At 61.4% G+C, this 25,036-nt stretch overlaps 2 protein-coding genes across 7 annotated transcripts in view; one reads left to right on the top strand and one right to left on the bottom strand.

Moving 5' to 3' along the window:
• Positions 1–202: 202 nt before the first annotated feature.
• Positions 203–15,301, bottom strand: RHPN1 (rhophilin Rho GTPase binding protein 1). Of its 4 annotated transcripts, none has more exons than XM_004047619.5 (15): positions 15,067–15,301; positions 8,998–9,113; positions 8,020–8,148; positions 7,285–7,360; positions 6,393–6,470; positions 5,919–6,043; positions 5,661–5,827; positions 5,231–5,424; positions 4,754–4,910; positions 4,564–4,677; positions 3,959–4,153; positions 3,398–3,474; positions 3,024–3,170; positions 2,774–2,935; positions 206–2,306 (listed from the first exon to the last, which is right to left on the bottom strand). In XM_004047619.5, exons 1-15 carry the CDS (start codon positions 15,124–15,126, stop codon positions 2,091–2,093), a joined length of 2,013 nt encoding a protein of 670 aa, XP_004047667.2. In that variant the 5' UTR covers positions 15,127–15,301; the 3' UTR covers positions 206–2,090. The 4 variants fall into 4 exon arrangements, with proteins under 4 accessions (XP_055204392.1, XP_004047667.2, XP_055204391.1 ...); XM_055348416.2 differs by having other exon boundaries at positions 4,564–4,674; XM_055348417.2 differs by lacking the exon at positions 3,398–3,474 and having other exon boundaries at positions 203–2,306; positions 3,024–3,148.
• Positions 15,302–24,214: 8,913 nt separating this feature from the next.
• Positions 24,215–25,036, top strand: part of TOP1MT (DNA topoisomerase I mitochondrial) — a 54,288-nt gene continuing 53,466 nt past the window's right edge. Inside the window, exons 1-2 of one of the 3 annotated variants that reach the window (XM_055348397.1) lie at positions 24,215–24,352; positions 24,750–24,977. In XM_055348397.1, coding sequence (XP_055204372.1) covers positions 24,851–24,977 — 127 coding nt within the window. In that variant the 5' untranslated portion in view covers positions 24,215–24,352; positions 24,750–24,850. Of the gene's footprint in view, positions 24,353–24,749; positions 24,978–25,036 lie in introns of those variants that run through there. The other 2 variants (XM_063708929.1, XM_063708933.1) reach the window with 2 other exon arrangements.

The following is a 25,036-nucleotide window of genomic DNA, read 5'->3' as shown; positions in this document are numbered from 1 at the left end:
CCCAGATCCCAGGACCTCCGCCCCCCTCCCCCTGGCTGGCAGCAGGACCTCAGGGCCCCCCACATCGCCACAGCACCCCTGTGCACCAGGCTTCCTCCACTTCACAGGACGGAGGCGGTGACGGGAGCCAGGTCCCAGCCACGTGTGACTTCAGCTGTGAGGCCCCCCGCCTCTGTGGCAGAGGGACACGACGGCAGGGGGGCAGCAGGGGAGGAGATGGCCTGGGGCAGAGGGCAGGGCCAGGAGCACAGGCCCAGGCTTGGTGGCAGCCAGGGGAGAGGCATGTGTGGGCAGGGGTGGGACGGGTTGGGCGCACCCCAGGGGTCTGCGGTGGGGAGAGGCGTGCTCTCTGGGCAAAAGCCCCCTCCCCCAGGCTATGGTGGCCCGGTGCCCACCATGCAGGAGGCAGGTGGCAGCTCTGTCCCCAGCTTGGGTCTGGACAGGCCACAGGAGGTGGGGAGTCCCTGCACTTCCCAGACAGGGCCGCCACCCTGTCATCCCCAGTTAGTGCCTACTGGCCTCCTTGATGCACAGTTTTATTAACCAAATTAACATGTGCTGGGGAGACCTGCGTGACCTTGGCCCATTCTGCTGAGACAGGGATTTTCCCACGAGGGCAAGTGGGGGACCTGGACCCCCACCCTGGCTCAGGCAGGTTGGGGAGCCCTGCCCTCCTGCCCAGGAAGATCGCACCGCGGCGCCTGCGTCTCTGGGACCCCAAACACCCTACTTGCACCCCCATTTTCTTGGCTGAAGCACGAGGGAGGTGGCAGCGCAGGGCCCTGGACCCTGGAACCAGAGCCTGGGATGCAGGGCGGGCTGCTCTCACCTGTGGACCCTCGGAAGGGACTGGACAAGAGGGCAGGGGTCTCACAGAGCTGGGGGCCGCCTTTCTACCCGGGGTCTTTGCCTCAGCCCTCCCAAGGCACACCTGCCCGTGCCGCCTCCCAGGGCTGCTGAGCGGGTGGCGGCTGCCCCCTAGTGGCTGCAGGGAATGACTCCCGCTGGCCCTGTCCCTTCCGGAACCTGCCAGGCCCTGGGGCCCTCGCTGGGGGCCTCCGCTCTGGCTCCGGCTCCGTGGCTCCTCTTGGGTGCAGCCCTGACTCTGCAGCCCTTCCCACCCTCTCCTCTTGGTGCCCAAGTCCTGAGCCCACTGCTGTAGGGGTCCTGGAGGTGGTGTTCTTGCCGACGGCCTTTGGGGGCCATTGTCCACCCAGTACACGGAGGCCTGGAGGCAGCCCTCACTTCTCCTGCTTGAGACACTGACAGCTCACGGCCTGTGGAGGCCAGCAGGAGCGGCCCAAGCAGGCTGGGGAGGGCTGGGGGCCCATGCAGGCCCCAGACTCAGGGAGAGGTGACACGCCCAGGAGCTGGAGGGTGGCACCCATGCTCAGAGCAGGACAGCAAGGCGGGCAGCAGGGCTGGCAGGCTTAGGGCCACCATGAGACCTGGGCCACGACACCAGGGACTCCTGGGCAAACGGGACACTTGCCGGGTTGACCAGCACAGAGCCCGGGATGACCAGCACAGGGCGCAGAGGTGGGGAGTCCCTTGCTCTGTGCACAGACAGGACAGCAGGAAGTATTTTGGGGGAAGGCCATGTCTGGGACCCGGCCTAGAGGTCTGCGGGTGCTGTGGGTGTGCCTGGCTGCTGCATGGTGGAGGGGCAGTGAGCGAAGGGGTGCCCAGCAGGAATCACTGGGCACCAGGCAGAAACTTGGCTGGAGGCAGGACTGAGACCTCAGGGTCTGTGCCCAGGGCAGCAGCAGGGTGGACAGAGCCCGGGGGTACAGATGGGATGGCTGTGAGGAGCACCCCGTAAGGAGCCCTCAGGGTGGGGCAGCCCCAGGAAGCTGACCTCAGACCGACAGAGGGACTGGCATCCTTCCTGTGTGTGGGTGAAGAGGCCACAGCTCCCATCACTGGGCTCAGACAGGTCTGACCAGTCTTTAATGGGCAGGCAGGTGCCCGAGGCAGCCTCCAGCATGAGGCGGGACAGGCATTGCCCGGAGGTCCTCTGGGTGGGGAGGGCATGCTCGGTGCTTGCTGCCAGCTGGAGCCAGGGCTGAGGCGTGCAGGGAGCCTGGCCCTCACGGCCACCCTGGGTGCTTCGAGGATGAGGGCGGAGCTGGCTTCACTGGGGCACAGGGCTGGGGGCAGCCTCCAGTCTTGCCCTGCTGGGCCTTTCGGCTCCAGTTGAGGAGGGGCCGGGGACTGGCCCCTGTGGATGCCGGGGTCTTGCAACCATGCTCCCTCTGGCTCCTTAGAAGCCCCCTGGGGCCCAGCAGGACGGGCCGGCGGTCCCCCTGCAGCAGGGACAGAGACAGACTGTGGTCAGCCACTGCTGGCCTGTCCCCACCTGCAGCCAGTCTGGGAGGGGTGAGAACCACCTGGGAGGGGCTGGCACGTCGGGGGCTTGTTTGGGGGCTCCCATCAGGGTGGCCACATAGCAGGGGCCCATGGGTTTCACCCAACCCTGGGTCAGCCATGCTGGGTAGAGAAAACCTCTGGGATGGAGCGCCTGGCCCAGAAGCCTCCAGTCTGAGGATACAGAGGCCCAGTGAGGGGTGGGCTGCAGCATCCTCGGGGTCAGGGCAGGAGCCGCCAGGTGGAGGCCACAGCACAGGTGGCCCCTGCCCAGGAGGCGGCCCAGGGAGGGTTACCTGCAGCCCCACCTCCCCTTCCCACTGTTGCTCAAGCATCCAAGGCAGGCCCAGGGCCAGGGTGGTGACAGCAAGCTGGGGCCCACCCCTCTGGGGCCCCAGGGGCTCACCAAGCTGGGCAGCCTAGAGCTGGGCAGCAGCGACACCACCTGCAGGCTGGCGCCCGCCTCTCCCGCAGCCTTCAGCTCCGTCACCACCTCCGCGTGTCTCCACCACCTGCATGGCTGCCCATTCACTGACACAATGTAGTCGCCCTCCTTCAGGCCAGCCGCCTGTGGGGAGACTCGGACGGTGAGGTGGGGACAGGACACCCTGGCTGGCACCAAGGACTCAGCCTCAGGGGGCCGGCGGGGCCCTTACCGCGGCCTGGCTCCCTGGAATGACAGCAGCGATGAGGACAGGCGAGTCTCCCCGAAGCGTGAGGCCAAAGCCGCCCTCTCCTCGGGTCAGGTGGACGGGCCCCACCAGCCGCCACCGGTTCTTGGCTGAGAACACAGACAGGGGCCCCTGGCAGGGGCTCAGAGGTCAGAGGCCCAGCTGGGCCACACACTGAGGAGACCCCGCCTGACTAGCACATCCATCCAACCTGTGCACCAAGGGACACCGTGGGGTTCCACAAGGCAGGTGGGGAGGGCTGGACCACCATCAACGGCCTGTCTGAGGCCATGTGCTGGTCAGAGCCACACAGCCCAAGCTGCCCATGCTGGGCGGTGCCTGGGGACGGGTGTGCTCACCAGCCGATGGAAGATGTCAGGCCCCCTCCCCTGGGACAGGCGCGGCATCCTGGCCTCTGGCTTCTGGTGGGTCTTAGCTGAGAGGGTGTAAGAGCAGAGCTAAGCTGGGAGACTGTGGAGACCTGCCTCGCGGATTTTCCAGGGCGCAGGGCATGACCCTGAGTGCACACAGGCCCCGCTTCTGACCTCCAGGCCTGGCCACTCTGCAATGGTGGGAGGAGCTGCCCCAGGTGTGCCCTGAACACACGGCCCCCTCTGCCCCAAGTGGCTCCCAAAATCCCTCCCTGAAGTCCCAGCCATGCCTGTCCTGGGTCTGTGGGCTTCCCCTCAGGGTAGGAGGCCAGTGCAGGGAGGGAGGTGCTGAGGAGCGTGGTCATCCCCCAGGCCCTTGAAGGGCCCAGCAGCTCTGTGGGTCCCTGCAATCGTGGCCTGGAAAGTGCTACTGCTGTCTAATTCATCGTGGTGACTGCACCTTTAATGCAATCAGCCTCCCTTTCTCCAGGACGAAGGCCCCCACCCTGGCCGGGGATGCAGCCACCCAGACAGGCCCTGGCTGCTCACGCTGGATGTCCGGGGCCTCGGCAGCCTCACAGAAGTCATCCTCACGGTCGAGCTCCGCATACTTGGCCAGTGAGCGCTGCAGCGTCTGGGAGATCACAGCCCGAAGCAGGTCTACCTCTCGCAGGACGCGGCACAGGGCGTGCAGCCGCAGCGCCTCCTCCTGCCCCAGGATGGCACGCTTCAGGTGTGCCTTGCCTGCACGCGGGGCACTGGGATGTCACACACCATGTGGGCCCGTGGGCCCTGGGACGCGGCAGGAGTGGGCAACGCCAGGGCTGCGGGGCTCATCACAGCCACTTTTGTTGGGGGCGCGCGCCACGGGGGTGAGGAGCTGGCTGTGCAGGAGAGCTCTGCCACGTGCAAAGCAGGGGCCAGGGATGAACTGCTCCCAGCGGTCTCCCACCTGCTCAGAGGCTGCCCAGCACTCCTGGGGCCCCTGCGCTGGGCCGTCACCCATCAGGCACAGGCCATCCAGGGATAGGTAGGTGGCCCAACTCGTCAGCACGGAGACAGCAGGTGGCAAACAGCATGAGGGTGGTGGGGGACACCCTGCCACCGTTGGTGACCACCTGAGCCCCAGGGCACTCCACCCATGGGCGCCTTACCAAGCTGCCTGCGCTCCTCCAGCTCCTGCGGCAGCACAGGGCCTCGGGGCTTAGAGGAGGTTGGGGGCTGCAGGAAGACCTGCTCGTGCGTGGGGAGCTCTCCCTCGGTCGCTGCTGGGGGACAGAGAGGCTGTGAGCCCTGCGTGGGGGGGCCTTGGTAGTACCATGGGCAAGTGCGGTGGGCACTCACGGGAGCCGTCGCAGAGGGCCATGGCTACATGGTAGTGGGCCAGGGAGCGGAAGTACTCGGCCTTGACATGCACCAGGGCAGTCCAGGAGACAGGCACGTAGTCGTGGACGGGTGGCTGGGCCATGGTCCGGTGCACTAGCCTGTACTCGGCTGCCACCTGCCGGTGGACGTGGCAAGCATGCGAGGGCCTCCCGCTCTCCAGGTGGTGCCTGCTTCTCCCTACCCAGCCTCCACCTGCTCCGACCACCATCCCAGCAGCCTCCCTGGCACCTCAGTTCCTGCTGCTTCGTGCCGTCCCCTGGAGGCAGAGGCTCGGGTCCCCAGGTTCCTGACCAGCCCCCCCAGGGAGCAGGACAACAGCTGGCTCGGGGCTGACACACAAGGAAGGAGGCGGGAGAGCTCACGCATGCCTGGACCTGGGCTCTGACCCCAGCTCGGCCCCACCCCCTGCATCCTGACACGGGTGCCCGAGCTCACCTGGGCGGCCTCCTGCGCCAGGCGCAGCTGGGCCAGGCAGTCTTGGGGGGCCATGGAGGCAGGTGGTGAGAGGCCCTCAAACACACATTCCTGGGCCTGGGCCATCATGAGCTGCTCCAGTGCGCAGAGGGACGCAGCGCTCATGTCTGGGCTCGGCGCATGGGAGAAGTTCTCCCTCAGGAGGCTGAAGGCCCCTACGGAGGGAGGGGTGCTCACACAGGCAGGGCCCTGCACCTGCCCATCTCTGCCCCATGCAGCACTCAGGGCGGCCAGCTAGGGATGCTCCTGGGACACATATGGACCTGATGTGCTCACTCCCCCTACCTGAGGGACTGACGTCCTAACCACTCCCCAGCTCCTGCCCTGCAAAAGGGGCTCTGCAACACCCTGGCACCGCACCCTGCCCCACCGTGGCCCGGGCCGCCCTCACCAGCGGCCCTCTGGAAGGCCTCCATAGCGCGGCGGGCACCCTCGGCACAGGAGCGGTCCTGGCGCGCCCCAATCTGCGTGTGGAGGGCGCCAATGTTGAAGAGAACGCTGCCCTTCTCGAAGGCCAGGGCACGCTGCTGGGCCGGGACCCCAGTAAGCGAGTCGTACCTGCAGGGTTGGGTCAGGCTGGGTGGAGTTCCCACGGTTCCCGCAGCCGGGCCTCCCCTCCCCAGGGTGCCCCCGCCTGCAGAGCCCCTACCAGTGGAAGAAGAGCCCGAGGCTCCTGGCAGGGGTGAGGAAGCGCGCATCCAGGAAGCACAGCTGGTTGTAATAGGCTGTGAGCAGCTCCAGGCCCGACTCATTCCGGCTGGGGGTCCGCATGGCCTGCAGGGCAGGAGCCGCTGGGCCCCACCGCCCTGGCCCACCCCACTCACACACACTGCCCTGGGAAGTTCCATGGGCACCAGCACCATGGGGGGCGGGGAGGCAAAGCCAGTGGGGCCCTGGGCAGCTGTGACTCCCGAAGGCCAGCAGCATGCGGCACCGGAGCCACCTGGGAGCCCCTCCACGCCCCCTGGCTGGGTCTGGACACACAGGGCCCCTGGCGCGCCCGTCTCCCCATGTCCTCGAGATGTCTACGCTGAGCTCCTCTGTCTGTTCCTGACTTCAGCTTCAGCCTCTGCATGTGTCTCCCGGGGCTGCAGGAGGGTGGGTGGGTGGGGGAACCACACACCTGCCGCAGGGCCTCCAGCTCCCCGATTTCTGCCTCGTAGGAGGCGCCGTCCTCTCCGAAGTGCACTGAGATCAGCTCCTGATGGGGGGCAGGTGTTGGCATCCACAGTACCCCTGTGCCTGGCCTCCTTCCCTGAGGTCTCCCAACCCACCTTGGGAAAAGACTCATGGTGGAGGGAGGGTCTGTGCCGCAGAGCAGGCTGGCTGCCATGCAGCGTGGGGGCCCTGGGCCCCTCAGTGGAAGCCCCAGAGAAGGGCTGGGGGCCAATGTGTATGGAGGGGCCTGGTGGGTTGATGCGGGTTGGAGCCCCTGTGGCCCTGGGGTTTCCCCACCCCATCACAGAAGCTGGGCCTGGAGACTCAGCGCTACTTTTACGTGCGTTTCCTTATTCATCCCCATGGCCGGGAGGCAGGTGCCATCTGCCACTCAGTGACTCGGACACGGAACACAGTCAGTGGCTCCCGTGGGGCCCTGCCAGGCAGTGCCAGTCTGTTCTAGCTCTCCCCAGGACCCTCGTGAGCCAGTGCTGGGTGTGTGGCCCCAAGCCAGTGGTGCCCTCCATGGGCGAGCCTGGACCCTGTGCCCCGGCTGGGGCTTCCAGGCCCCATCCTCCTAGGGCATTGCCCATCCGAGGGTAGGGCACATGTTCATACCCACTCTATGGGATCAGCCCCAGCCTGGGGTGCAGGCACCATTGCGGGCCCTGAACGCAGCAGAGGCTGGGTCCCTGTGGCCATTTCTGCCAGGTCCCTTGTGTCCCTTTTAACCTTCCCTCCCTCTGGGCCTCAGTTTCCCTATCTGTTCGACCAGACAGCTGGACCAGAAAGCCTCCAAGACCCCCTTGGTCCCAGGGCAGGGCCGTGTATCTCAGAGCTTGGAGGCCAGTACCTACCTTCAGCGGTGTAGACCAGTCCAGCTCCTTGGTCTCCTTCAGGCCCAGGGGGATCATGGGGACAGTGACAGCTTCGCTATAACCAGAAGCACCGACTTCAGACTGTAAGGCCAAACCCTGCTGCCCACGGCAGCCCGGGGTCCACTCCTAGGGCTCTGTGGCACAGGGTGCCTCCCTCCCTCATGGGTGTGCACGTGTGCCTGTGTCCTGGGGGGCATCCTTGCACCTGTGCACCACCCCCCCACCGTCCTAAACCACCCCAAAAGCAAACACACACACACAGAGACACACATATGCACGCACACACATGCGCACACATACATGCACACACAAACACATGCGTGCATACACATGCAGACACACATGCGCATACACACATATATGCACACACGTGCACACAGACAGACACACACATGCACACACAGACACACACACGCAGACACACAGACACACGTGCATACAGGCACACATACAGGCAAACACGTGCACATACACGCAAACATGCATACGCACGCACAGACACGTGCACACACAGACACACGCACACACACAGAGATGCACACACAGACACAGGCAGACACAGACACGCGCACACAGACACATGCATGCACACACACATGCACACACCCAATGCACACATATACACACAGAGACACACATGCGTGCACACACATGCACACACACGCACGTGCACACACACATACACGCACGTGCTGTCCCGGCCCCCATCTGCACCTCCCATGCCGGCCAGGGTCCACGCCACCGCTGAGCTCCTCCAGCTCCTCCTTCAGCAGCTGCAGGTTGGAGTTGACGTAGCTCAGCTCCAGGGCGACCGTCTCTCTCACCCAGTTGTTGCTGGTGGCTCTGAGGGAGGCCGCGGCAGTTGAAAGCCCAGCCCTAAGGCAGAGCCAAAGGCCCCGTGCCCACTGCAGCCGTCCTGCCAGCTGACCTGTCAAAGCTCCAAGCCCACCCTACAGAGGACGTCGCTGACAGGGTCTGCCCCCCATGGGTGGGGCAGGGGCAGCAGTGGGATCCGGGGGCTCACAGGTGATGCCCCCTACAGTTCATCACCCCGACCCCAGCACCTGCATGTTCCGACTCTGGCCTGGGGGCACCTCCCTCAGCACCATGGCTTTCTTTGGGGCTCATACAGCCCTCGACAGCACTCAAACATCACTCCTTGGATGGTGGGTGAGAGCCACACCCCTCTCTGTGCCTGCATCAGGGCCTGGCAAAGGGACCGGAGGTCCCCAGGGAAGGCCAGGATGGGGGCAGGGAGGTAGCAGGTGCTAAGGGGACCGAGGGGCACTCATGTGTGGCACACAGGCGGCGTGCTCTAAGGAAGAGGCAGCCCAGGTCTTCCACCCCCTCCCAGGTCCCCAACCTTGGGATGCGCCGTCACCTGCCACAGCTCAGCCTCAACCATGCCTCTTCTGAGAAGCCCCCACGTGCACTGTTGGGGCTTCCCAAGCTGCACACCCGGCAGGGACACTGGTTTCCTGGCACCTCCAGCCCAGCACAGAGGCCCATGGAGGCAGGTCTGTGAGGGTCATGGCTGAGCATCACGTTTTACTACGTGCCCACCAGGACCCAGCTGCTCATGCACCTGTCTCTGTGACCCGGCCATGGGGCAGACATCTGCCTGCGTGGCTGTCCTGCCCCCCTCACCCAGGTGGGCCCTGCTCCCGGGGCCGGGCAGCCTCAAGCACTGACCTGTAGAGGTTCTCAGCGCCCGTCCGCATCTGCAGCTCCTTGTCAATCTGCTGGTGAATCTGGGCCCTGCGGCTCTGCAGCTGGCCGCACTGGATCTGCGTCAGGGAGTCACAGCCCTGCAGGGAGGCCACAGGCGATCACAGCCCGACCCCGTGGCGCCCGCACCAGGCTGTGCCTCGCCAGCCACTGAGAGGAGTGCATCCTGCCCATGGGTAACGGGATGGTCACCATGGGCTGGGGCTGAAGCTGGCCTCACAGGGAGAGGCTGGACAGAACTAGCGTGAACACGGGCCTGGCCAGAGCAGGACAGGAGGCAGTCAATGCAGAAGGATGTGGTCGGGGGGGGAAGCTGCTGACTCGTGATGGTGGTCAGCGGGGGAGGCTGGCACCTGCCAAGGACACCAGGACCCAGGGTCTCACCAGGCAGCCTGGACAAGTAGGGGCTCCGGGAGCCCTGCAGGAGGCGGCCCACTGCTCCTCACAGCCTTCCTTCTGCGCTTCTGGATTTCATTCTGGATCCCCCCCTTGCCCCTCCCAATTTTTTTCCCATCCAACTCACCCACGCCTCCCAATCATTCCCACGTGGGTTTAGGCGTGGACTCAAAGGACAGGGTCCCTGAGGCTCTGGGGGCGGCCACTGGCCCCCGATGGTTGGTGCAGAGGCTGCGGTCTGACTTTGGGAATGGTTCTCGAAGCGAACGCACACCTGTGCACTCCCTACCCACAGAGAAATGACTCTGAGCCTTGCACCCAGACTGCAGCCCCGCGGCCCTGCCCAGCACCAGCCATGGCGAAAGAGTGGGGCGTGCCCGGCGGGGCCCCTTCTGGACTTTGATGGCTCCTGTGTCTTCAGTGGTGCCAGCGTGCTGGAGCTTACATTTCACTCTAGGGCGATCCAGTTTCATGCCTCAGCCCACCCCACCCTTGTGGTGTTGGGGTCCTGCCCACATGATCCTCACGTGTCCCTCCCTCTCACCACGGCCTCCCAACCCCCACTCTTCCCCATGGCCACGTGGGAATGCCTGGGTCTCCACCTGGACAAGATTATTTGCAGCTACCTGTGGCTGTCCCCTGGGTGGGCTCCCAGGCGTGGGCTGGCTGGCTTGCCTCTCCAGCACGCACTCCTTCCATGCTTTGGGACCCACAATGCTGCTCAGGGCTCGCTGCTCAGGGACACTGACTCCCACCCAGCCCTGGGGCGAGCCTGGTCTGAGTCAGACGTGGCCAACCTGGCCATTTCTGCCAGTCAGCAGCAAGACAAGGCCTCTGGTGGCTCCTGGGACTGCTTCCCGCCCTTGTCGGGAGACAGGACCTCTTCTTCCCCAGGACCTTGTGGCGTCTGAAGGTGAATCTTGCCACCATGAAACTGACCTACCACTGCATGAAGCTGCGGATTCATGGGGCCAACGTGCACACGCACTGGGTCTTCCCCTCTGTGGACCCGACACCCTCTCCACGCACACACGTCTCTCAGGCCTTCCCGTCTTCCCCGTAAAGAGCTCACATGTGTTTTCCTGGGTTTTCTCCTAGATATCTGGAGAGAGTTCTTTTTGCTAATGTGAACAAGATCTTTGTGTGCATTTTAATTAGTTTATTCCCATTATACAAGAATGATTTGATTTCCTAGACAGAAGGCCTGCTCGTCCAGCCCCCCAAAATCACAGCAGCCAGCTGAGCGGGTGACCGTCTATTATGGGTGAATTGTGTCCCCACAAAAGACAGGTTCAAGTCCTAACTCCCAGTACCTGTGACTGCAATTTTTCTAGAAATAGGGTCTTTGCAGATATAATGAGTTAAGATGAGGCCACCCTGGAGTACGGGGTCCTTAATTGCAGTGACAAGGGTCCTTATACGAGGTGGGGAATTTGAACGCAGTCACACGGAGGTGGCCATGGGAAGGCAGAGACAGAGACTGGAGGATGAGGCACCGTCCCCTGGAACCCACACCATCCCCAAACCCCCACACCGTCCCCTGGAACCCACGCCATTCCCAAACCCCCACACCGTCCCCTGGAACCCACGCCATCCCCAAACCCCCACACCGTCTCCTGGAACCCCGCCATCCCCAAACCCCCACACCATCCCCTGGAACCCACGCCATCCCCAAACCCCCACACCGTCCCCTGGAACCCACACCATCCCCCAAGACCCCGCCCTGTCCCCTGGAACCCACGCCATCCCCAAACCCCCACACCGTCCCCTGGAACCCGCGCCGTCCCCCAAACCCCCGCATCGTCCCTCAGACACCTGTGCCATCCCCCAAACCCCTGTGCCGTCTGCTGGACACCCGCACCATCCCCCAAACCCCTGCGCCATCTGCTGGACACCCGTGCCATCCCCTGGACACCCACGCCGGCAGCCTCCTGCTGAGTGCTGGGGTGAGGGAGCCTGACGGAGGTCCCTGAACTGAAGATGAGTCGGCGCTTAGGGGCTGGAGGGAGGGACACAGGCGGCTGGAAGGAGGAACACAGGCGGCCAGAGGGAGGGACACAGGCGGCTGGAGGGAGGGACACAGGCAGCTGGAGGGAGGGACACAGGCGGCCGGAAGGAGGGTGTGCCGGCCCAGGACCTTGGCCTCCCCCAGCCCAGCCCTGCCCCCGTGGACACCACCCAGCAGCGGACGGGCCGATGTGCACTTGGGAACCCTCACCCTGCTCCCGTTTCTCACTCCCGCCTCCTCCAGAAAAGAAATTCCCTCCAGAGCTGCTTCAGGGACTCAGGCTGGAGAGGCCCACAGGTAGGAGAGAGGCATGGGCGCCTCAGATCTGAGAAGCTCCCTGAACCTGAGGCCCGCCCACCCCCGCCTCCCATCCCTACCTTTCCCACCGGCGCTACCACCTCGAGGGCCTCTGCCCAGTACCTAGGAGACCCCCGTGCCACCCACCACAGCTACACCCCCTCCCTGCAAAGGCCCCGCTGCAAGTCTCCAGCAGCTTTAAGGGCTCTGGCTGTGCAACGGGCATCAGACTCCCAGCCAGGTCCCTGCTCCCCTCCTGGCCCCAGGAGAGCTGTGGGGAGCCTGGCCCCTTGGAGCCCCACAGGCACCTGCTGTGGGCCTGGTCCACTCCTCGGCCTCCCTACCCGCAGTGCTCCCTGCAGGCCAAGTGACTTCCCAGCCTACAGGCGGAGGAGCAGACCCGAGCCGGACCTTTGAGGCTGGGTAGACCTTGGAGATGGGCAGCCCATGCCCCACTTTCCACACTGGGCTGAAGGTTGAGCCCAGTGGAATGGGCGTAGACACAGGCGTTCAGGCCCCTGCTCCTGCTACAACCTCCCCACCCTCTGGAGACAAAGGTGACCTGGAGCTCCCCACCCCCCCCCACCTCCACGGTGCCCTGACACCCCACTGTGGCCATTTCCGCCTTGCATTAGGAAAGGACAGAGAGGCTGTGGTCTGTGGGGGTCCCGAGAGGCAGCCACACATGAAGGGCCTGGCCATGCCTCGATGGAGAGGGACGAAGAACAGAGAAACAGCCCCCCAGCCCTGACGGTGGGGCTCCTCTACCCAGGAGGAAACAGTGTGGCCCTGGCCAGAGTGGGGCTGACCTGGGGACGGGCAAAAGGCAGAGATAGTTATCCCAGCCCAGGTCTGGGAACAGCAAAACATCAGAGCAGGGCCAGACCTCCACTCTCCCCCAGGATCCCCTGGCCCTGGGCCAGGCAGTCCCCAGGGAGAGGTCACCCACCTGGAGCAAACCAGCTTTTTCCCTTCAGAGCCCTGGCCCTGGGCACCCTGTATGCTGACAGCCACCCATCTCAGGTACCCCTCTCCTCTGCCCCCACTGAAGTCTCACCTGAATGCAAGAACTGGAAGCCCCAGGAGGGTGGAAGCCCAGCACCCACCTGACCCACCATCTCTGCCCCCCACTGATGAGGAAACAGAATTCAAAGGGCATTGCTGCACAGGGGTCTCCTGGGACACAGGGCTATAAGCAGCACGCATGCCAGAGGAATCATAGACTGGCCACTCACGGCAGGGACTCCCACTCTCTCTGATGCTCCCTGGGGTACCCAGGCACTGGTGGTTCCTGAGCACCCCTCTTCCTGGAGCCCAATCTACCTGGGCAGGGGCCTGGGAATCTGTAACCAGCACCCAGAGGGTGCTCCTGTCCAGCCAGGCTGGGGAACCTCAGGCTGACCCACTCGGCATGCTGGAGACCAGGTGAGGGGGGCACAGCCACCCTGCCCACCTGCTGCTCCAACGCTCTCCCTCCGCAGCCTGCTCCCCCTTCTCCCACTGGCCTCCCCGGGAAACCATAGAACCTTCTGCATACAGCCAGGCTGTATTCCCTGTGGTCCTCCCCCGGGAGCCCCTGCAGCCCCTGCGGGAGGGACGGCAGCTGGGTTGGCCACCCTGGGCCGTGCCAGGCTTCTCCACTTCCCACCTTGGCAGCCTTGGCCACTTACTCACCCTGTTCCTCAGACGGGCTGAGGCCCAGGGCTTGGGAGGCACCAATGGCAGGACTCCAGCTGTAGCGCTGGCCCTGGCACCAGGTAAGCGCTTGCTGGAAGCCTGCTCTCATCACGCCTGGGGCAAATACAAGTCACCCAGACCTGTCCACAGGGCCTCAGGCCCAGGCGTGGCCTCTAAGTGGATGAATGACCGACCCCTGACCCACTGAACTCTGAGCTTTAGGGCCAGTTTGGGGGCCAGCCTGATGGGGGTGGAAAAGGCCTCACTCTAGCCCGGCAGCAGGCATCGGGGAAGACTTTCCAGATGGCAGGACAGCCTGAGTGGTGCGCTTGTGACACAGGGCCTGCCTCCGCCCCACTGCCACCTCCCACGGGCCCCTCCCCAGTACCCTGACTGTGGGGTCATTTCTGGACGCTGCGAGAGACATGGCAGCCTGGAAACAGCTTCTCCCCGACTTTCCAAGGTGGCAGCCCAGGGAGGGCCAGGACAGGGAGCCCAGGCACAGCCCCCAGCCTGAAAAGCGTCACCTCCGGAGCCCTCTGGGACATCTTGTTTGTACAGCCTCCCAAACATTCCACCCAAAACAACATGTGCCGTCCCAGGCCACCTGCAGGCATGGCCACCCTGACAGCGAGTTCACAGGGGGCAGGCACAGGCTGCCTCTTTCCCTCCAGTGCCCAGGAGGTGCTGCAGCCTCTGGCACGCCTCGGGGTGGGCAAGAAGGGCGTCCTTGAGGGCTACGGTCAGCATCACCAGCCCAGTGACCTGAAGCCAAACCCTGGCTGATAGCACCGCCTCCTCCTCTAGGAGACCTAACCCCAAACACCAAAGCCGAGTAGAACCAGCCCAGGGACAACGCAGTCCGAAGTCCCAGAGGGGAGGAGGGCCGCGCGCTATCAAAGGCTGACCCAGGGGCGAGGAGCAGGAGCAGCCCCCGGCTGAAAGCCCGTGGCGGGCGTGGGCGCCCAGGGCCTGGCAGGAGGACTGGGGCAGCCTCGAGCTGCTCCGCAGGGAACAAGCAGGCTCTGGGCTGCAGAGCAAGGCCCACAGACGTCCCCTCCTTCCCGGGCACAGACTCAGCAGGTCTCCATAGCCCTGCCCACCCCTCCCACTTGCCCAGTCAGCACCCAGGGTTAGGGATTTCAGAAGGGAAGGAGGTTTGGGAAGTGAGAAGAGGCCAGCCGGGAAGACCTCTCTCGGTTTCCCATACCCAGGAGGCTTCGCTGCCCGCTGCTACCAGTGCACCCAATGGGCACGCAGTTCCTGAGCGGGTGCAGAGGGAGGACCGAACTAGGGAAGGAGGCTGTACAGGTGCCGGAAAGGAACACGATGGCGGGTGTGGGGAGGGCGCTCACAGAGCCCAGCCCCACATCCGCCCAGAAGGGGGCTACGAGGAGGGCGTCCCCCCAACCCGCTTCAGCGGTGAGGATGATCCAGACTTCGGCTGCCCGCATTTCCCGGCTCACATGAGTGGCCTGGAAGCACCTCCACCGAGCTCAGAGGAGGAGGGAGGCGGGCTCTGGCCTCAGTTTCCCTGCCTGCGTCCGGGCCGAATGAGACGTAGGAGGGGGGCGCCCGGAACGCGCCTCGAGGGGGGGCAGGAAAAGGCCGGGATTCCGGGCCCCTCCTCCCGCCGCCGAGCCAGTTCTGCGCACCTGCAGCCGCGGGCTCTCCTCGCCGGCGCCCGCGCCGTCCGGCCTCTCCTCCAGGATCATCGCCGCGCCCGCCGCGCTGGGGGTCCCTCGGGGTCAGCCAGCCCGCCGCTCGCGCAGCGCTCCGCAGCCGGGCCAGGGCCGCCCGCACCACTTGGGCCGCGGGCTCCGGAGTGCCAGCGCCGGTCCCCGACTGTCCCTCCTGAGTGGGGGGCGGCTCGCGGCGCGGCTGGGCGGGGCACGGGTCTGGCGTGCGAAGCTGGCCATTGCCCAATAGGCGGCAATGCCGCTTCGACGGACAGCTATGTCAGCCAACCAGAATTCCAGGAAGGCGGGCTCTGGCGGCCAGCCCCGCCCGCCCGCGGGACGGTAACCCCTGGCAACCGCGGCCGGAACGCCCGCGGCTGGCTGGCAGGTTGTACTGCGCATGCGCCGCGGCGGCCGCTGAGCGTGCGGGAGAAGTTCGGGAAACGGAGAAAAAACTATAGGGAACGTCCCAAGCTGAGAGTCAGGGCGGACCTGGACTCGGCGCGCCTAGCTCCTCGGCCCCCTTTGCGGGGACTCCAGGAGTCTGCCCGCTCGCCCCGTTTCGTCCTGTCACCCCGGCAACGGGACCCTCTAAGAGGCTTGTTCCAAAATTGTTCACAATGGGGTTTTTAAAAACGGTTTTGTTAGGGACAAGTGCTTGTGTGAGTCCTCCGACAATGCCTGCTTTCTTCTCTCTGCCCGCGGAGCGGAGGCTCCAGGCCTGGCCCCAGTCCGAGGCGCCTCTGTCGGTGTCGTCCTGCTTCCAAAACCGGCCTCCAGAACCCGCCTCCTTCCAGAACCTCCGTCCAGAACCCGCCTCCCTCCAGAACCTCCGTACAGAATCCACATCCTTCTAGCACCTGCCTCTGGAACCCACGTGCTTTCAGAACTACCTGTTTGTAGAACTTGTTTCCAGAACGAACCTGCTTTCCGAATCTCTTTACTTCCAGAGCTTGTTTCCTGGACTGACCTATTTTCAGAACCTACTTTCAGAACCAGCTTGCCTCCAGGACCACCTGCTTGGAGAACTGGCCTGCAGCCCCGGGACTGGACGACTTGAGCCTGCACAGCTCCCTGCGGGGCTCACCCGGCTGTGTGTGTCCTTCCGGGCCTTCCATACTTCCCTAGGCGTCTGGTGACTCCGGAGCCCGCTCGGATTTCGTGTGGGTCTCGCCTTAGCTCAGAACACACCCTTTGAAGAGCAGGAAGGCCAGGGCACAGGCGGTAACCACGGCTCCTGGTCATCAAGTTCCTCTGAAGCCCAGGCCTTGTCCACGTTCACTGCCCCACCACAGGCCCAGCAGAGCCTTGGAGCTGAGCCCTGGGATCATTCTGGTGCCTCTGCTCCCGGCTCCGCAACAAGCACACATGAGCCTGTCATCCCCAGATCTAAATCCTGAAGGCTAAGCTCCGTGGTCTGCCGCAGCCATCTGCAGCAGGCCCCTCCCAGCAACAGCCTTCTCATAAGGCCCCTGCCAGCCACGCGAAACCTCCTGGCTAGGGCCTGTCTTCCACTCCTGGCCTTTTGAGACAGGACCTCACTCTGTTCCCCAGGCCGGAGTGCAGTGGTACGATCACAGCTCACTGCAGCCTCCACCTCCTGGGCTCATGTGATCCTCCCACCTCAGCCTCCTGAATAGCTGGGACTGCAGGCTTGCACCACCACACCCGGCTAATTTTTGTATATTTTGTAGAGACAGGGTTTCCCCACATTGCCCAGGCTGGTCTCAAACTTCTGGGCTCAAGCAATTCATCTGCCTCAACCTCCCAAAAGTGCTGGGATTACAGGGATGAGCCACCACACCCGGCTTTTTTTTTTTTTCTTTCTCCTGGCCTTTTGGGGCCCTTGAAGTGTCTGCTCCCTGGGAGCCCTTCAGCTTGTCGTCCACCTGGTGGGTTCCCACCTGTCCTTCTCACTTCTGCCTGAATCACACAGGCTACATGAGACCTTCACCCACCCCCTTCGCCAGCAGCTCTGTGGTCCAAGTTTTCTCAAGGGCAGGGGCTCCTGGCCATCTTACCTGTGGGCCTGAGCATGGGCCGATGCTTCCAAAGTTCACACTGGGTGCACTTGTGTGGGGACTTCCATGTGAGTCATCTCCTTGCAGGCTGCCAAGGTCCTGTACAGCAGAGACCCAAACCCTCTTAGCAGTCTTCAGAGTCGGCTATGTGTACAGGAGGCATTACCATATCAGTGACTGTCAGCAAGCATGTGTGACTGAAATGGTATCCAGTTCTTACGTATTTGTTTTGCAGGCTTCTTGGTTCAGCAGACAGAGGCCATTGGGAAGTTAAGAGAGGCTCTCAAACTTTGAGGGTCATAAGACTTCCCCTCCCTGCAGGGTGCTGTTTCCTGAAGGAAAATATTCAATTACTATTTTCTTTATTTATTTACTGAGATGGAGTCTTGCTCTTGTCGCCCAGGCTGGAGTGTGTGTGCTTGTGTGCGTGTGTGTGTGCGTGTGTGCGTGTGCGTGTGTGCGCATGTGTGTGTGCATGTGCGTGCATGTGTGCATGTGCGCGCGTGTGTGCGTGCGTGTGCGTGTGTGCGTGCGTGTGTGCGTGCGTGTGTGTGTTGGAGGGGGGTGGTGCTGCCTTTTTCTTTGCATGCTTCTGTGTTACTGGATTTGGCACAGCAAGAATGTATCACTGCACTTAAAAAAATTTAGAGTTTCCTTTTTGTTTTTTTAAATTATTTTAGATTTGGAGGTACATGTGTGGGTTTGTTACATGTGTATTGTGCACTTCTGAAGTTTAAAAATTTAGGGGGAAAAAATGAAAGGATGGGAGGTGAGAAAGTAGAGGAGAATTTTGGTGTGACAGGCAGGGAACTGGACAGCGGCGGGAGGGGCACGGCAGTGAGTGCAGGGACCTTTTGCAGATGAGGTGATAATTGCTGATGGGGCTGCTTTATGCTTGTTTTCTCTTTTGTAATTTATAAAGAAAAAAAATTGAAAACAGGGTTTCGCCCTGTTGCCCAGGCTGGTCTTGAACTTCTGAGCTCCAGTGATCTGCCTGCCTTGGCCTCCCAAAGTGTTGGGGTTATAGGTGTGAGCCACTGTGACTGGCCTTTTTTTTCTTTTCTTTCTTTTTTTTTTTTGAGACAGGGTGGCTCTCTGTCACCCAGGCTGGAGTGCAGTGGTGTGATCACGGCTCACTTCACTGCAGCCTCAACCTCCTAGGCTCAGGCAATCCTCCCACCTTGGTCTCCCAAGTAGCAGGGACTGCTTGCATGCGCCACCACATCCAGATAACTTCTGTATTTTTTGTAGAGATGGGGTCTCGCTATGTTGCCCAGGCTTGTCTCAAACTCTGGGCTCAAGCAATTGGCCCACCTTGGCCTCCCAAAGTGCTGGGATTACAGGTGTGAGCCGCTATGCCTGGCCTGCTTTATGCTTTTATATGGACCAGTACTTTGCAAGTGTGAGCCTGGCAAACTCTTGCTGCAACCAGGAACATGCAGATTTTCCAGATGGGCAGGAACCTGGGCTCCTTTCTGAGCCTCCACATGTCCTGGGTGAAGACCCCAAGGTCTGGAGAGACTGACTGACTCACCCAAGGCCCAATGGCTGTGAGCAGGAAGCCAGGACTCCTCACAGCGCCAGCTTCTTCCATGCATGCCAGCCCATCTGCAGAGCCCGGTCAAGCTCAGGGGAACGCCACCACTGAACCAGAGAGGCAGCCAGGAGGAGGGGGTCTAGATAGAGAAATCTGGAAAAAGCAGCTGATTCCAGAAATTTCCTGCTTGGCCTGGATTAGGCCATGCTGGGGACTGGCTGCCCCTTGCCCAGTGGGTACTGGGGCATTCAGGCTTGGGGTCTTTTAGGTCAGCCCTAAAAGTTGATGATTTGATGCCGATCGCTGGTACTTACTTCAGCTTTCCTTCTGGTTGGAAGCCTTAATTAGTGGAGGTTGCTGACACTGTTTATGCACATTGGTATTTTTTTTAGAATGTGGAGTGGAAGAGGTGGGCTTTGGAGGGCTGGCTAAACCCAAAGAATTTAACTGGCCGTGTATTTTGGCCACTGTTGCGGCCTGTTAAGATCTTGGAGTATGGGTTTGCACCTGTATTTAGAGGTGCACAAACCCACACAAATTCAAGGATAAATAACTGCAAGGCCCGAAGAGAACACGCTCTCCCACTGCACGCAGGCTGCTCATCTGTGATGAATGGAGTAACAGTACCACAGGGTGAGCAGGACGCCTTCATCAATGGTGGTAATAGCCACCGATGCATCATCCGTGGAGGCGACACGAGGGACGGCTGGGGCAGAATCAACAGAACGTGAAAATGAATTGTTTGTAAATACAATCGACAGTGTTATGTTCGTGAGAAAGCCATTCATCATTCAGAAACCACCTTTAGTAAAAGATGCACCTGGCTTCCCGGTGAGACGGGGCCATCAATCCCTCCCCAGTCACAGGGTCAGCTCGGGGCTGCCTAAACCCCCAGAGAACAGACACACATATTTATTCTTATTTGAAAATAAGAGTCGTTAAAAAAAAAAAAGAGCCACTGAGAACATTAGCTTGCCGGGAGCATGGTAGAAGGAGCCACATGGGGACAGAGAGAGCTCTTTAAAGCCCTCATCTTCTGGGTGCCCTGCCAGGCCCTGGTGGGGCCTCCGTAAGCAAGGAGCACCCAGCCTGCTCTGGGACCTTCCCGGGCTGTGTGTGCTTATGTCCCTCCCGGCTGCTGAGGGACCTTCCCAGGCTGTGGGTGCTCATGTCCCTCCCGGGTGCTGAGGTGCTAAGTGTGCTTAGGGAGGGAGGGAGGGAGGGAGACACCCGTGGTTGGCCCGCTGGCTTCTGGAGAGCTGCACTTTTCTGGCAAATAAAAAGAAAAGGATATGGGGAAGGGGAACACATGATTGTCCTCGGAATGTGGCAGAGTGGCCTGCTGTGGGCTTTCTTCTGGTTGCCAGTTTCATTCTTAGGACAGTGCCTTGGTGAGGGTGCCCCGGGCACAGCACACTGGGTGTCTGCAGTGGGCCCTTACCGGCACTGATCCCAGCAGCTGGATGCACCCATGGCCTTTTGTGGTCCAGCCTGGTGCAGAGCCCACCGCCATAGAGCAGTGATACTGGAACGTGTGTGAGGGTTGCTGGTGGGTTCCACGGGGCGGTGGGAGGAAGAGGTGTAGAGGACTCAGACACTATTTTGGCCTTGGCAGCTCAGAGATGGCTGGTGTGACCACCATATGGGGACGGTTTGGGAGGAGGAGGTTTCGGCAGGCAGAGCCTTGGGTTTGGGATGCTGGGCTGGAGCTTCTCTCACACAGCTCAGGGGAAGGGTCCTGAAGGCTGCCCAGTCTCCAGCTCAGGGGCCAGGCTGGAGGCCAAGGTCCACACTGTAGACGTCTTTGCTATACAGTTGCTGGGGACAGAGTGCCAGGATAGTTCACGACAGTGGGCCCAAGGAGGAGGGCAACAGAAACAGGGTCAGGTGGCCCCCAGGAGCTCAGGGAGGAACCAGTTCCAAGGGAAGCCAGTGACCAACACATGCGCCATCCTGCGCCATTGACAGCAAGACCAGGCTGCCAAGAGTGGAGGAGGCTGGTGGACACCCTGTTGGAAGTGGTCTCAGGGGGCTTTGAGAGTGAGACCTTTTCTTTTTGAGACAGGCTGTCTCATTCTGTTGCCCAGGCTGGAGTGCAGTGGTGTGATCACAGCTCACTGCAGTCTTGAACTCCTGGGCTCAAACAATCCTCTTGCCTCAGCCTCCCAAGCAGCTGGGATTACAGGCATGCGAAACCATGTCTGGCTCATTTTTGTATTTTTTGTAGAGACGGGGGGTCTCCCCATGTTGCCTAGACTGGTCTCGAACTCCTGGGCTCAAGTGATCCGCCAGCCTCATGAAAGTGTTGAGATTACAGGCATGAGCCACTGCGCCCAGCCAAAGAATGAGAGTGCTTCAACGGGGATTAAGGTGAGTCAGAAGAGCAGAGATGGCCATAGGGAGTGGGCACACCTGAATTCTGAGGACAGGTGCAGTAGTGTTTGTGGGGCCAGGGGAGGGCTGATGGGTGGCTGGCATTTAATAGGGGGCGTGAAGTGTTCAACCACGGTAACAGGAGAGGAGATGGAGGGGAGCAGAGGTTTGGTGGGTGGGAGGCACAGGCGGGACAGATGCTGTGTTGGGAGTGTGGGGTACTCCTGTGGATTGTCCCCAGGTGTCAGTGACACAGGAAGCAAGGCCTTTGCCCAGAGTGGCCAGGGAGGGGAAGCGGGCAGGATGGGCTGAGGACAGGGGCCGGGGCCCTGCCGAGGTACATGGAGGCTCAGAAGACTGAAGGCTGGGCTGGACCAGGGCTTAAAGGAAGGGAGAGGGGCAAGGGCCAGCCCCGTGGTGGCTCAGATGAGGATTGTGTCTCGCTGAAGTATTGTGATGCACACAAGAAAAAAGTTCTTTTTTAAAAATATTTTATTTTATTTAATTTTGAGATGGAGTCTTGCGGCCGGGCATCATGGCTCACGCCTGTAATCCCAGCACTTTGGGAGGCTGAGGCGGGCAGATCACGAGATCAGGAGATCGAGACCATCCTGGCCAACATGGTGAAACTCCATCTCTACTGAAATACAAAAAATTAGCTGGGTGTGGTGGTATGTGCCTGTAATCTCAGCTACTTGGGAGGCTGAGGCAGGAGAATCACTTGAACCCGGGAGGCAGAGATTGTAGTGAGCCGAGATCATGCCACTGCACTCCAGCCTGGCGACAGAATGAGACTCCGTCTCAAAAAAAAAAAAAAAAAAAAAAGAGACAGAGTCTTGCTTTGTCATCCAGACTGGAGTGCAGTGTTGCGATCTTGGCTCATAGCAACCTCCGTCTCCTGGGCTCAAGAGATTCTCCCGCCTCAGCCTCCCGAGTAGCTGGGATCACAGGCACCCGCCACCACACCTAGCTAATTTTTGTATTTTTAGTAGAGACAGGGTCTCACCATGTTGCCCAGGCTGGTCTCAAACTCCTGGCCTCTAGTGATCCGCCCGCCTCCGTCTCCCAAAGTGCTGGGATTACAGGCATGAGCCACCACACCCGGCCAAGATAAAAGTTCTTAATTCCAAGGACTGTTAATCATTTGTGACCTAATCTAGATTCAGTCTGGATGGAGTCTCTGATGTCATTACTGAATACCTTGTTGTCAGACATTTTTGGATACAATTTATAGTTTTTGAGCCCTTCCCAGTCAACTGAGGCCAAGGCTTTTTCCCCAAATCTGAGACCACCTAGGCATAGCTACCCTCGAAAATGTACATCATCAGGAAATATGGATCATCTATTTACCAAGCAAAAGAGGGGGCATTATTCAGTGGAATCAAAGCCTTCTTCTCCCTGCAAACCTGTTTCTATTTTCCACGTGTGACTAATTTTTAATCTTGGTGACTGAGCGGTAATGGTGTTGTCACTGATGCTGACGATGGGCTTTTTAAAAAGCATATGATCTATGCTGCCTTCATAGTATCCTTTTTTGGTTATTGTTTCTGTGGCTTTCTGAGTAAAATGAGCTCAGCGTCTGTGTGGCTCTAGCAACCCCGGCGCCATTGTAGAGGAGATGCCATCTGCATGCAAAGGTTCTGCGGTGCCTGCTCCACAGAAGGCTGCCTCTCCTGGCCATTACTCACCACAACAGGAAAACAGCTATCTGCCTATGTCCATTTGTTAAGAAGGCAGTAACATGGCATCTTTAATAACCTCAAATAAATGCACTAAAACTTATCACAAAATAGCCAAGTTGTAAAGTGAAGGAGTGTTTGTAATAACCTCTTCTGTCTTCCCCAAGTGTACGTTTTCCAGGCAGTTCTCCTTACCGTGACAGGGCTTTAGGGCCAGAAGACAGCGCCACTCACCGGACCACCCAAACTAGAAGCCTGGGCACCATCCTCAACTCACTCATTCTCATTTCCACACCCTACTAATTATCAGACACCTCCCCTCAACCTCTGCAGGCCTGCGGTTTAGGCTCCTACTGTCTCTGGCCTGACCAAGCCCTGTTTCCTCCTGACCTGCGAGCAGTGTGCCCACTGGTGCCATCATCTCTCTGCAACATACAGGGGATCATGTGGGGGTGGTGCTCCCCGGTGCCCGCACCATCGTGTCCACACGCGCCGGCCCTTCCCCAGCCCCAACACGCACACACATGCAGTGCGGCTGATGCTCTCAGCACCCTGCCTTTCCCAGGCACCCCAACGCCCCCCCTGCCCCCCGCACCTGCAACTTCCCGCCTGAGGGCTTTTCTCAGTGCTTAGGGGTGCTGGCCTATGCCCGGGGCTTGCTGGAAGTGCAGTTGGCAGAGGTGGGGTGGCAAGGATGGCCCCTGAAAACCAGAGCAAACCCACTCGGAACTGTGTCCTGTGCTCTCCCAGAGGCCTCCAGGAGGACTAGTCCAGGGGCTCCGGCTCTCACCTGCTCCCCAACACGTGTACTTCCCTACTCCCTTACCTGTGCTTCCTGAGTCCACCTCCCGGATAAAATAACTGCAGGAAGAGCCTGCTTTGGAGGGAGCCGTACTCCACGCTGGCCACCGGTGGCCACTTGCCGTGCCCTTGTACACAGAGCTCCCTCTCGGCCTGGGGGCCTTCGTCCATTCTGCTACCGCGGCCACATCCGCTCAATTTTCCAGACTCAGCCTCTGGGATCTCACGTCACCCCAGACTCACGGACCCCGACATGGCGCATCCTGCACCCCACGGGTGTGGCCTGGCGGCCCTCCTCCTCCCAAGCACTATGTTCAGGCTGAGTGGAGACTCTCGCTAGCAATGTGCAGGCTGCTAAGCAGATGCGACCCGGTGACAGCTTGCACCTCAGGCCTCGCTCCTTGAGCTCTTTGCTCCATGAGCTTTTCTCAAAATACGATCCTCTTTATCTTCAGAGTCGCAAGAGCGCTGCAGGGACTGGCGAGACTCCACCACGTCGCGGAAGCCAACAGCACGTCGGCCCAGGAACGCCCCTCCACCCCGGCCGGCCGCCTCCCACCCACCTCCTGGGTGCCCGTCAGCACCGCGGCCCACGGAGCGCGCGAGCCCAGGGGCCCAACCGAGCGCAGCCACCAGACGCCCCGCGTGGCCACCGCGTGGGCCTCTCCCGCGCCCGCGCAGCCCGCCCCCTTCCCGGCAGCACCGGCGGCGGCAAGGCAGGCACGTGGCGGCGGCTGCGCATGCGCGGGCTCGGGCCTTCCCAGCGTCTCCGCGCAGGCCTCGGGGAAGCGGGGTCTGCTGGAGCCGTGGTGCAGTGGCACCGCGTGGGTCCTGGAAGAGCTGCAGAGGAGGTGGGACTCGGCCTGAGGGCGCAGGGCCACCAGGAGGGAGGGGTCAGGCGGTGCCCTCAGTGGCCCTCTTCCTGTGGGTGACCCAGGTCGCGCTGCTGGTGACGACCTCCCACATCCCTCGCCGCTCCGCGACTCCTCCGTGTACCCCCCCTCCGCGCACTACGCCACCAACGTGTCCCCTCCTCCTCCGCGCGCTCCTCCTCTGTGTCCCCCCTCCATGTGCTTCACCCCTCAGTGTTTCCTCCATCTCCATGGGCCCTCCCTTTGTGTCCCCCCTCCAGGCCCCCTTGCTCTCTTCCCCCTTCGCTTACCCCTCCCGCTCGGTGTCCTCTCCCCTGGCTGCCCCACCCCTCCTCATCGCTCCCTTGGCTTCTGACTTTCTGCTTGGGCCCTGCAGCTGACCAGCGGTGCCGGTCTGGCTGCCTAGGAAAAGGGTCTGGAAACGGCCGTCGCTGATGGGATTCCGCTCTGACTTCTGCCCCAGAGTGACGGCTTTGGATGCGCTTTGCCCCAGGGCCTTTCTTCATGGAGTTGGCCTTTTCCCTGCCCTTCTCTTCTCCTGGCGTGGTGACCTGCCTCCCTTCTCCTGGATCACTTTGCTGGCGGCCACTTTGTAACACCTCAGGTTTGCAGCTGTTTTTTTTTCTTTTGGTCTGGCGCATCTAAAGCCATAAGTTCCCAGCT

This window comes from Gorilla gorilla, chromosome 7 (genome assembly GCF_029281585.2).
Source record: "Gorilla gorilla gorilla isolate KB3781 chromosome 7, NHGRI_mGorGor1-v2.1_pri, whole genome shotgun sequence".
NCBI classification, from domain to species: Eukaryota; Metazoa; Chordata; class Mammalia; order Primates; family Hominidae; genus Gorilla; species Gorilla gorilla.
The sequence above is the reverse complement of the archived record's forward strand: the minus strand, read 5'-3'. Positions and strand labels throughout refer to the sequence as shown.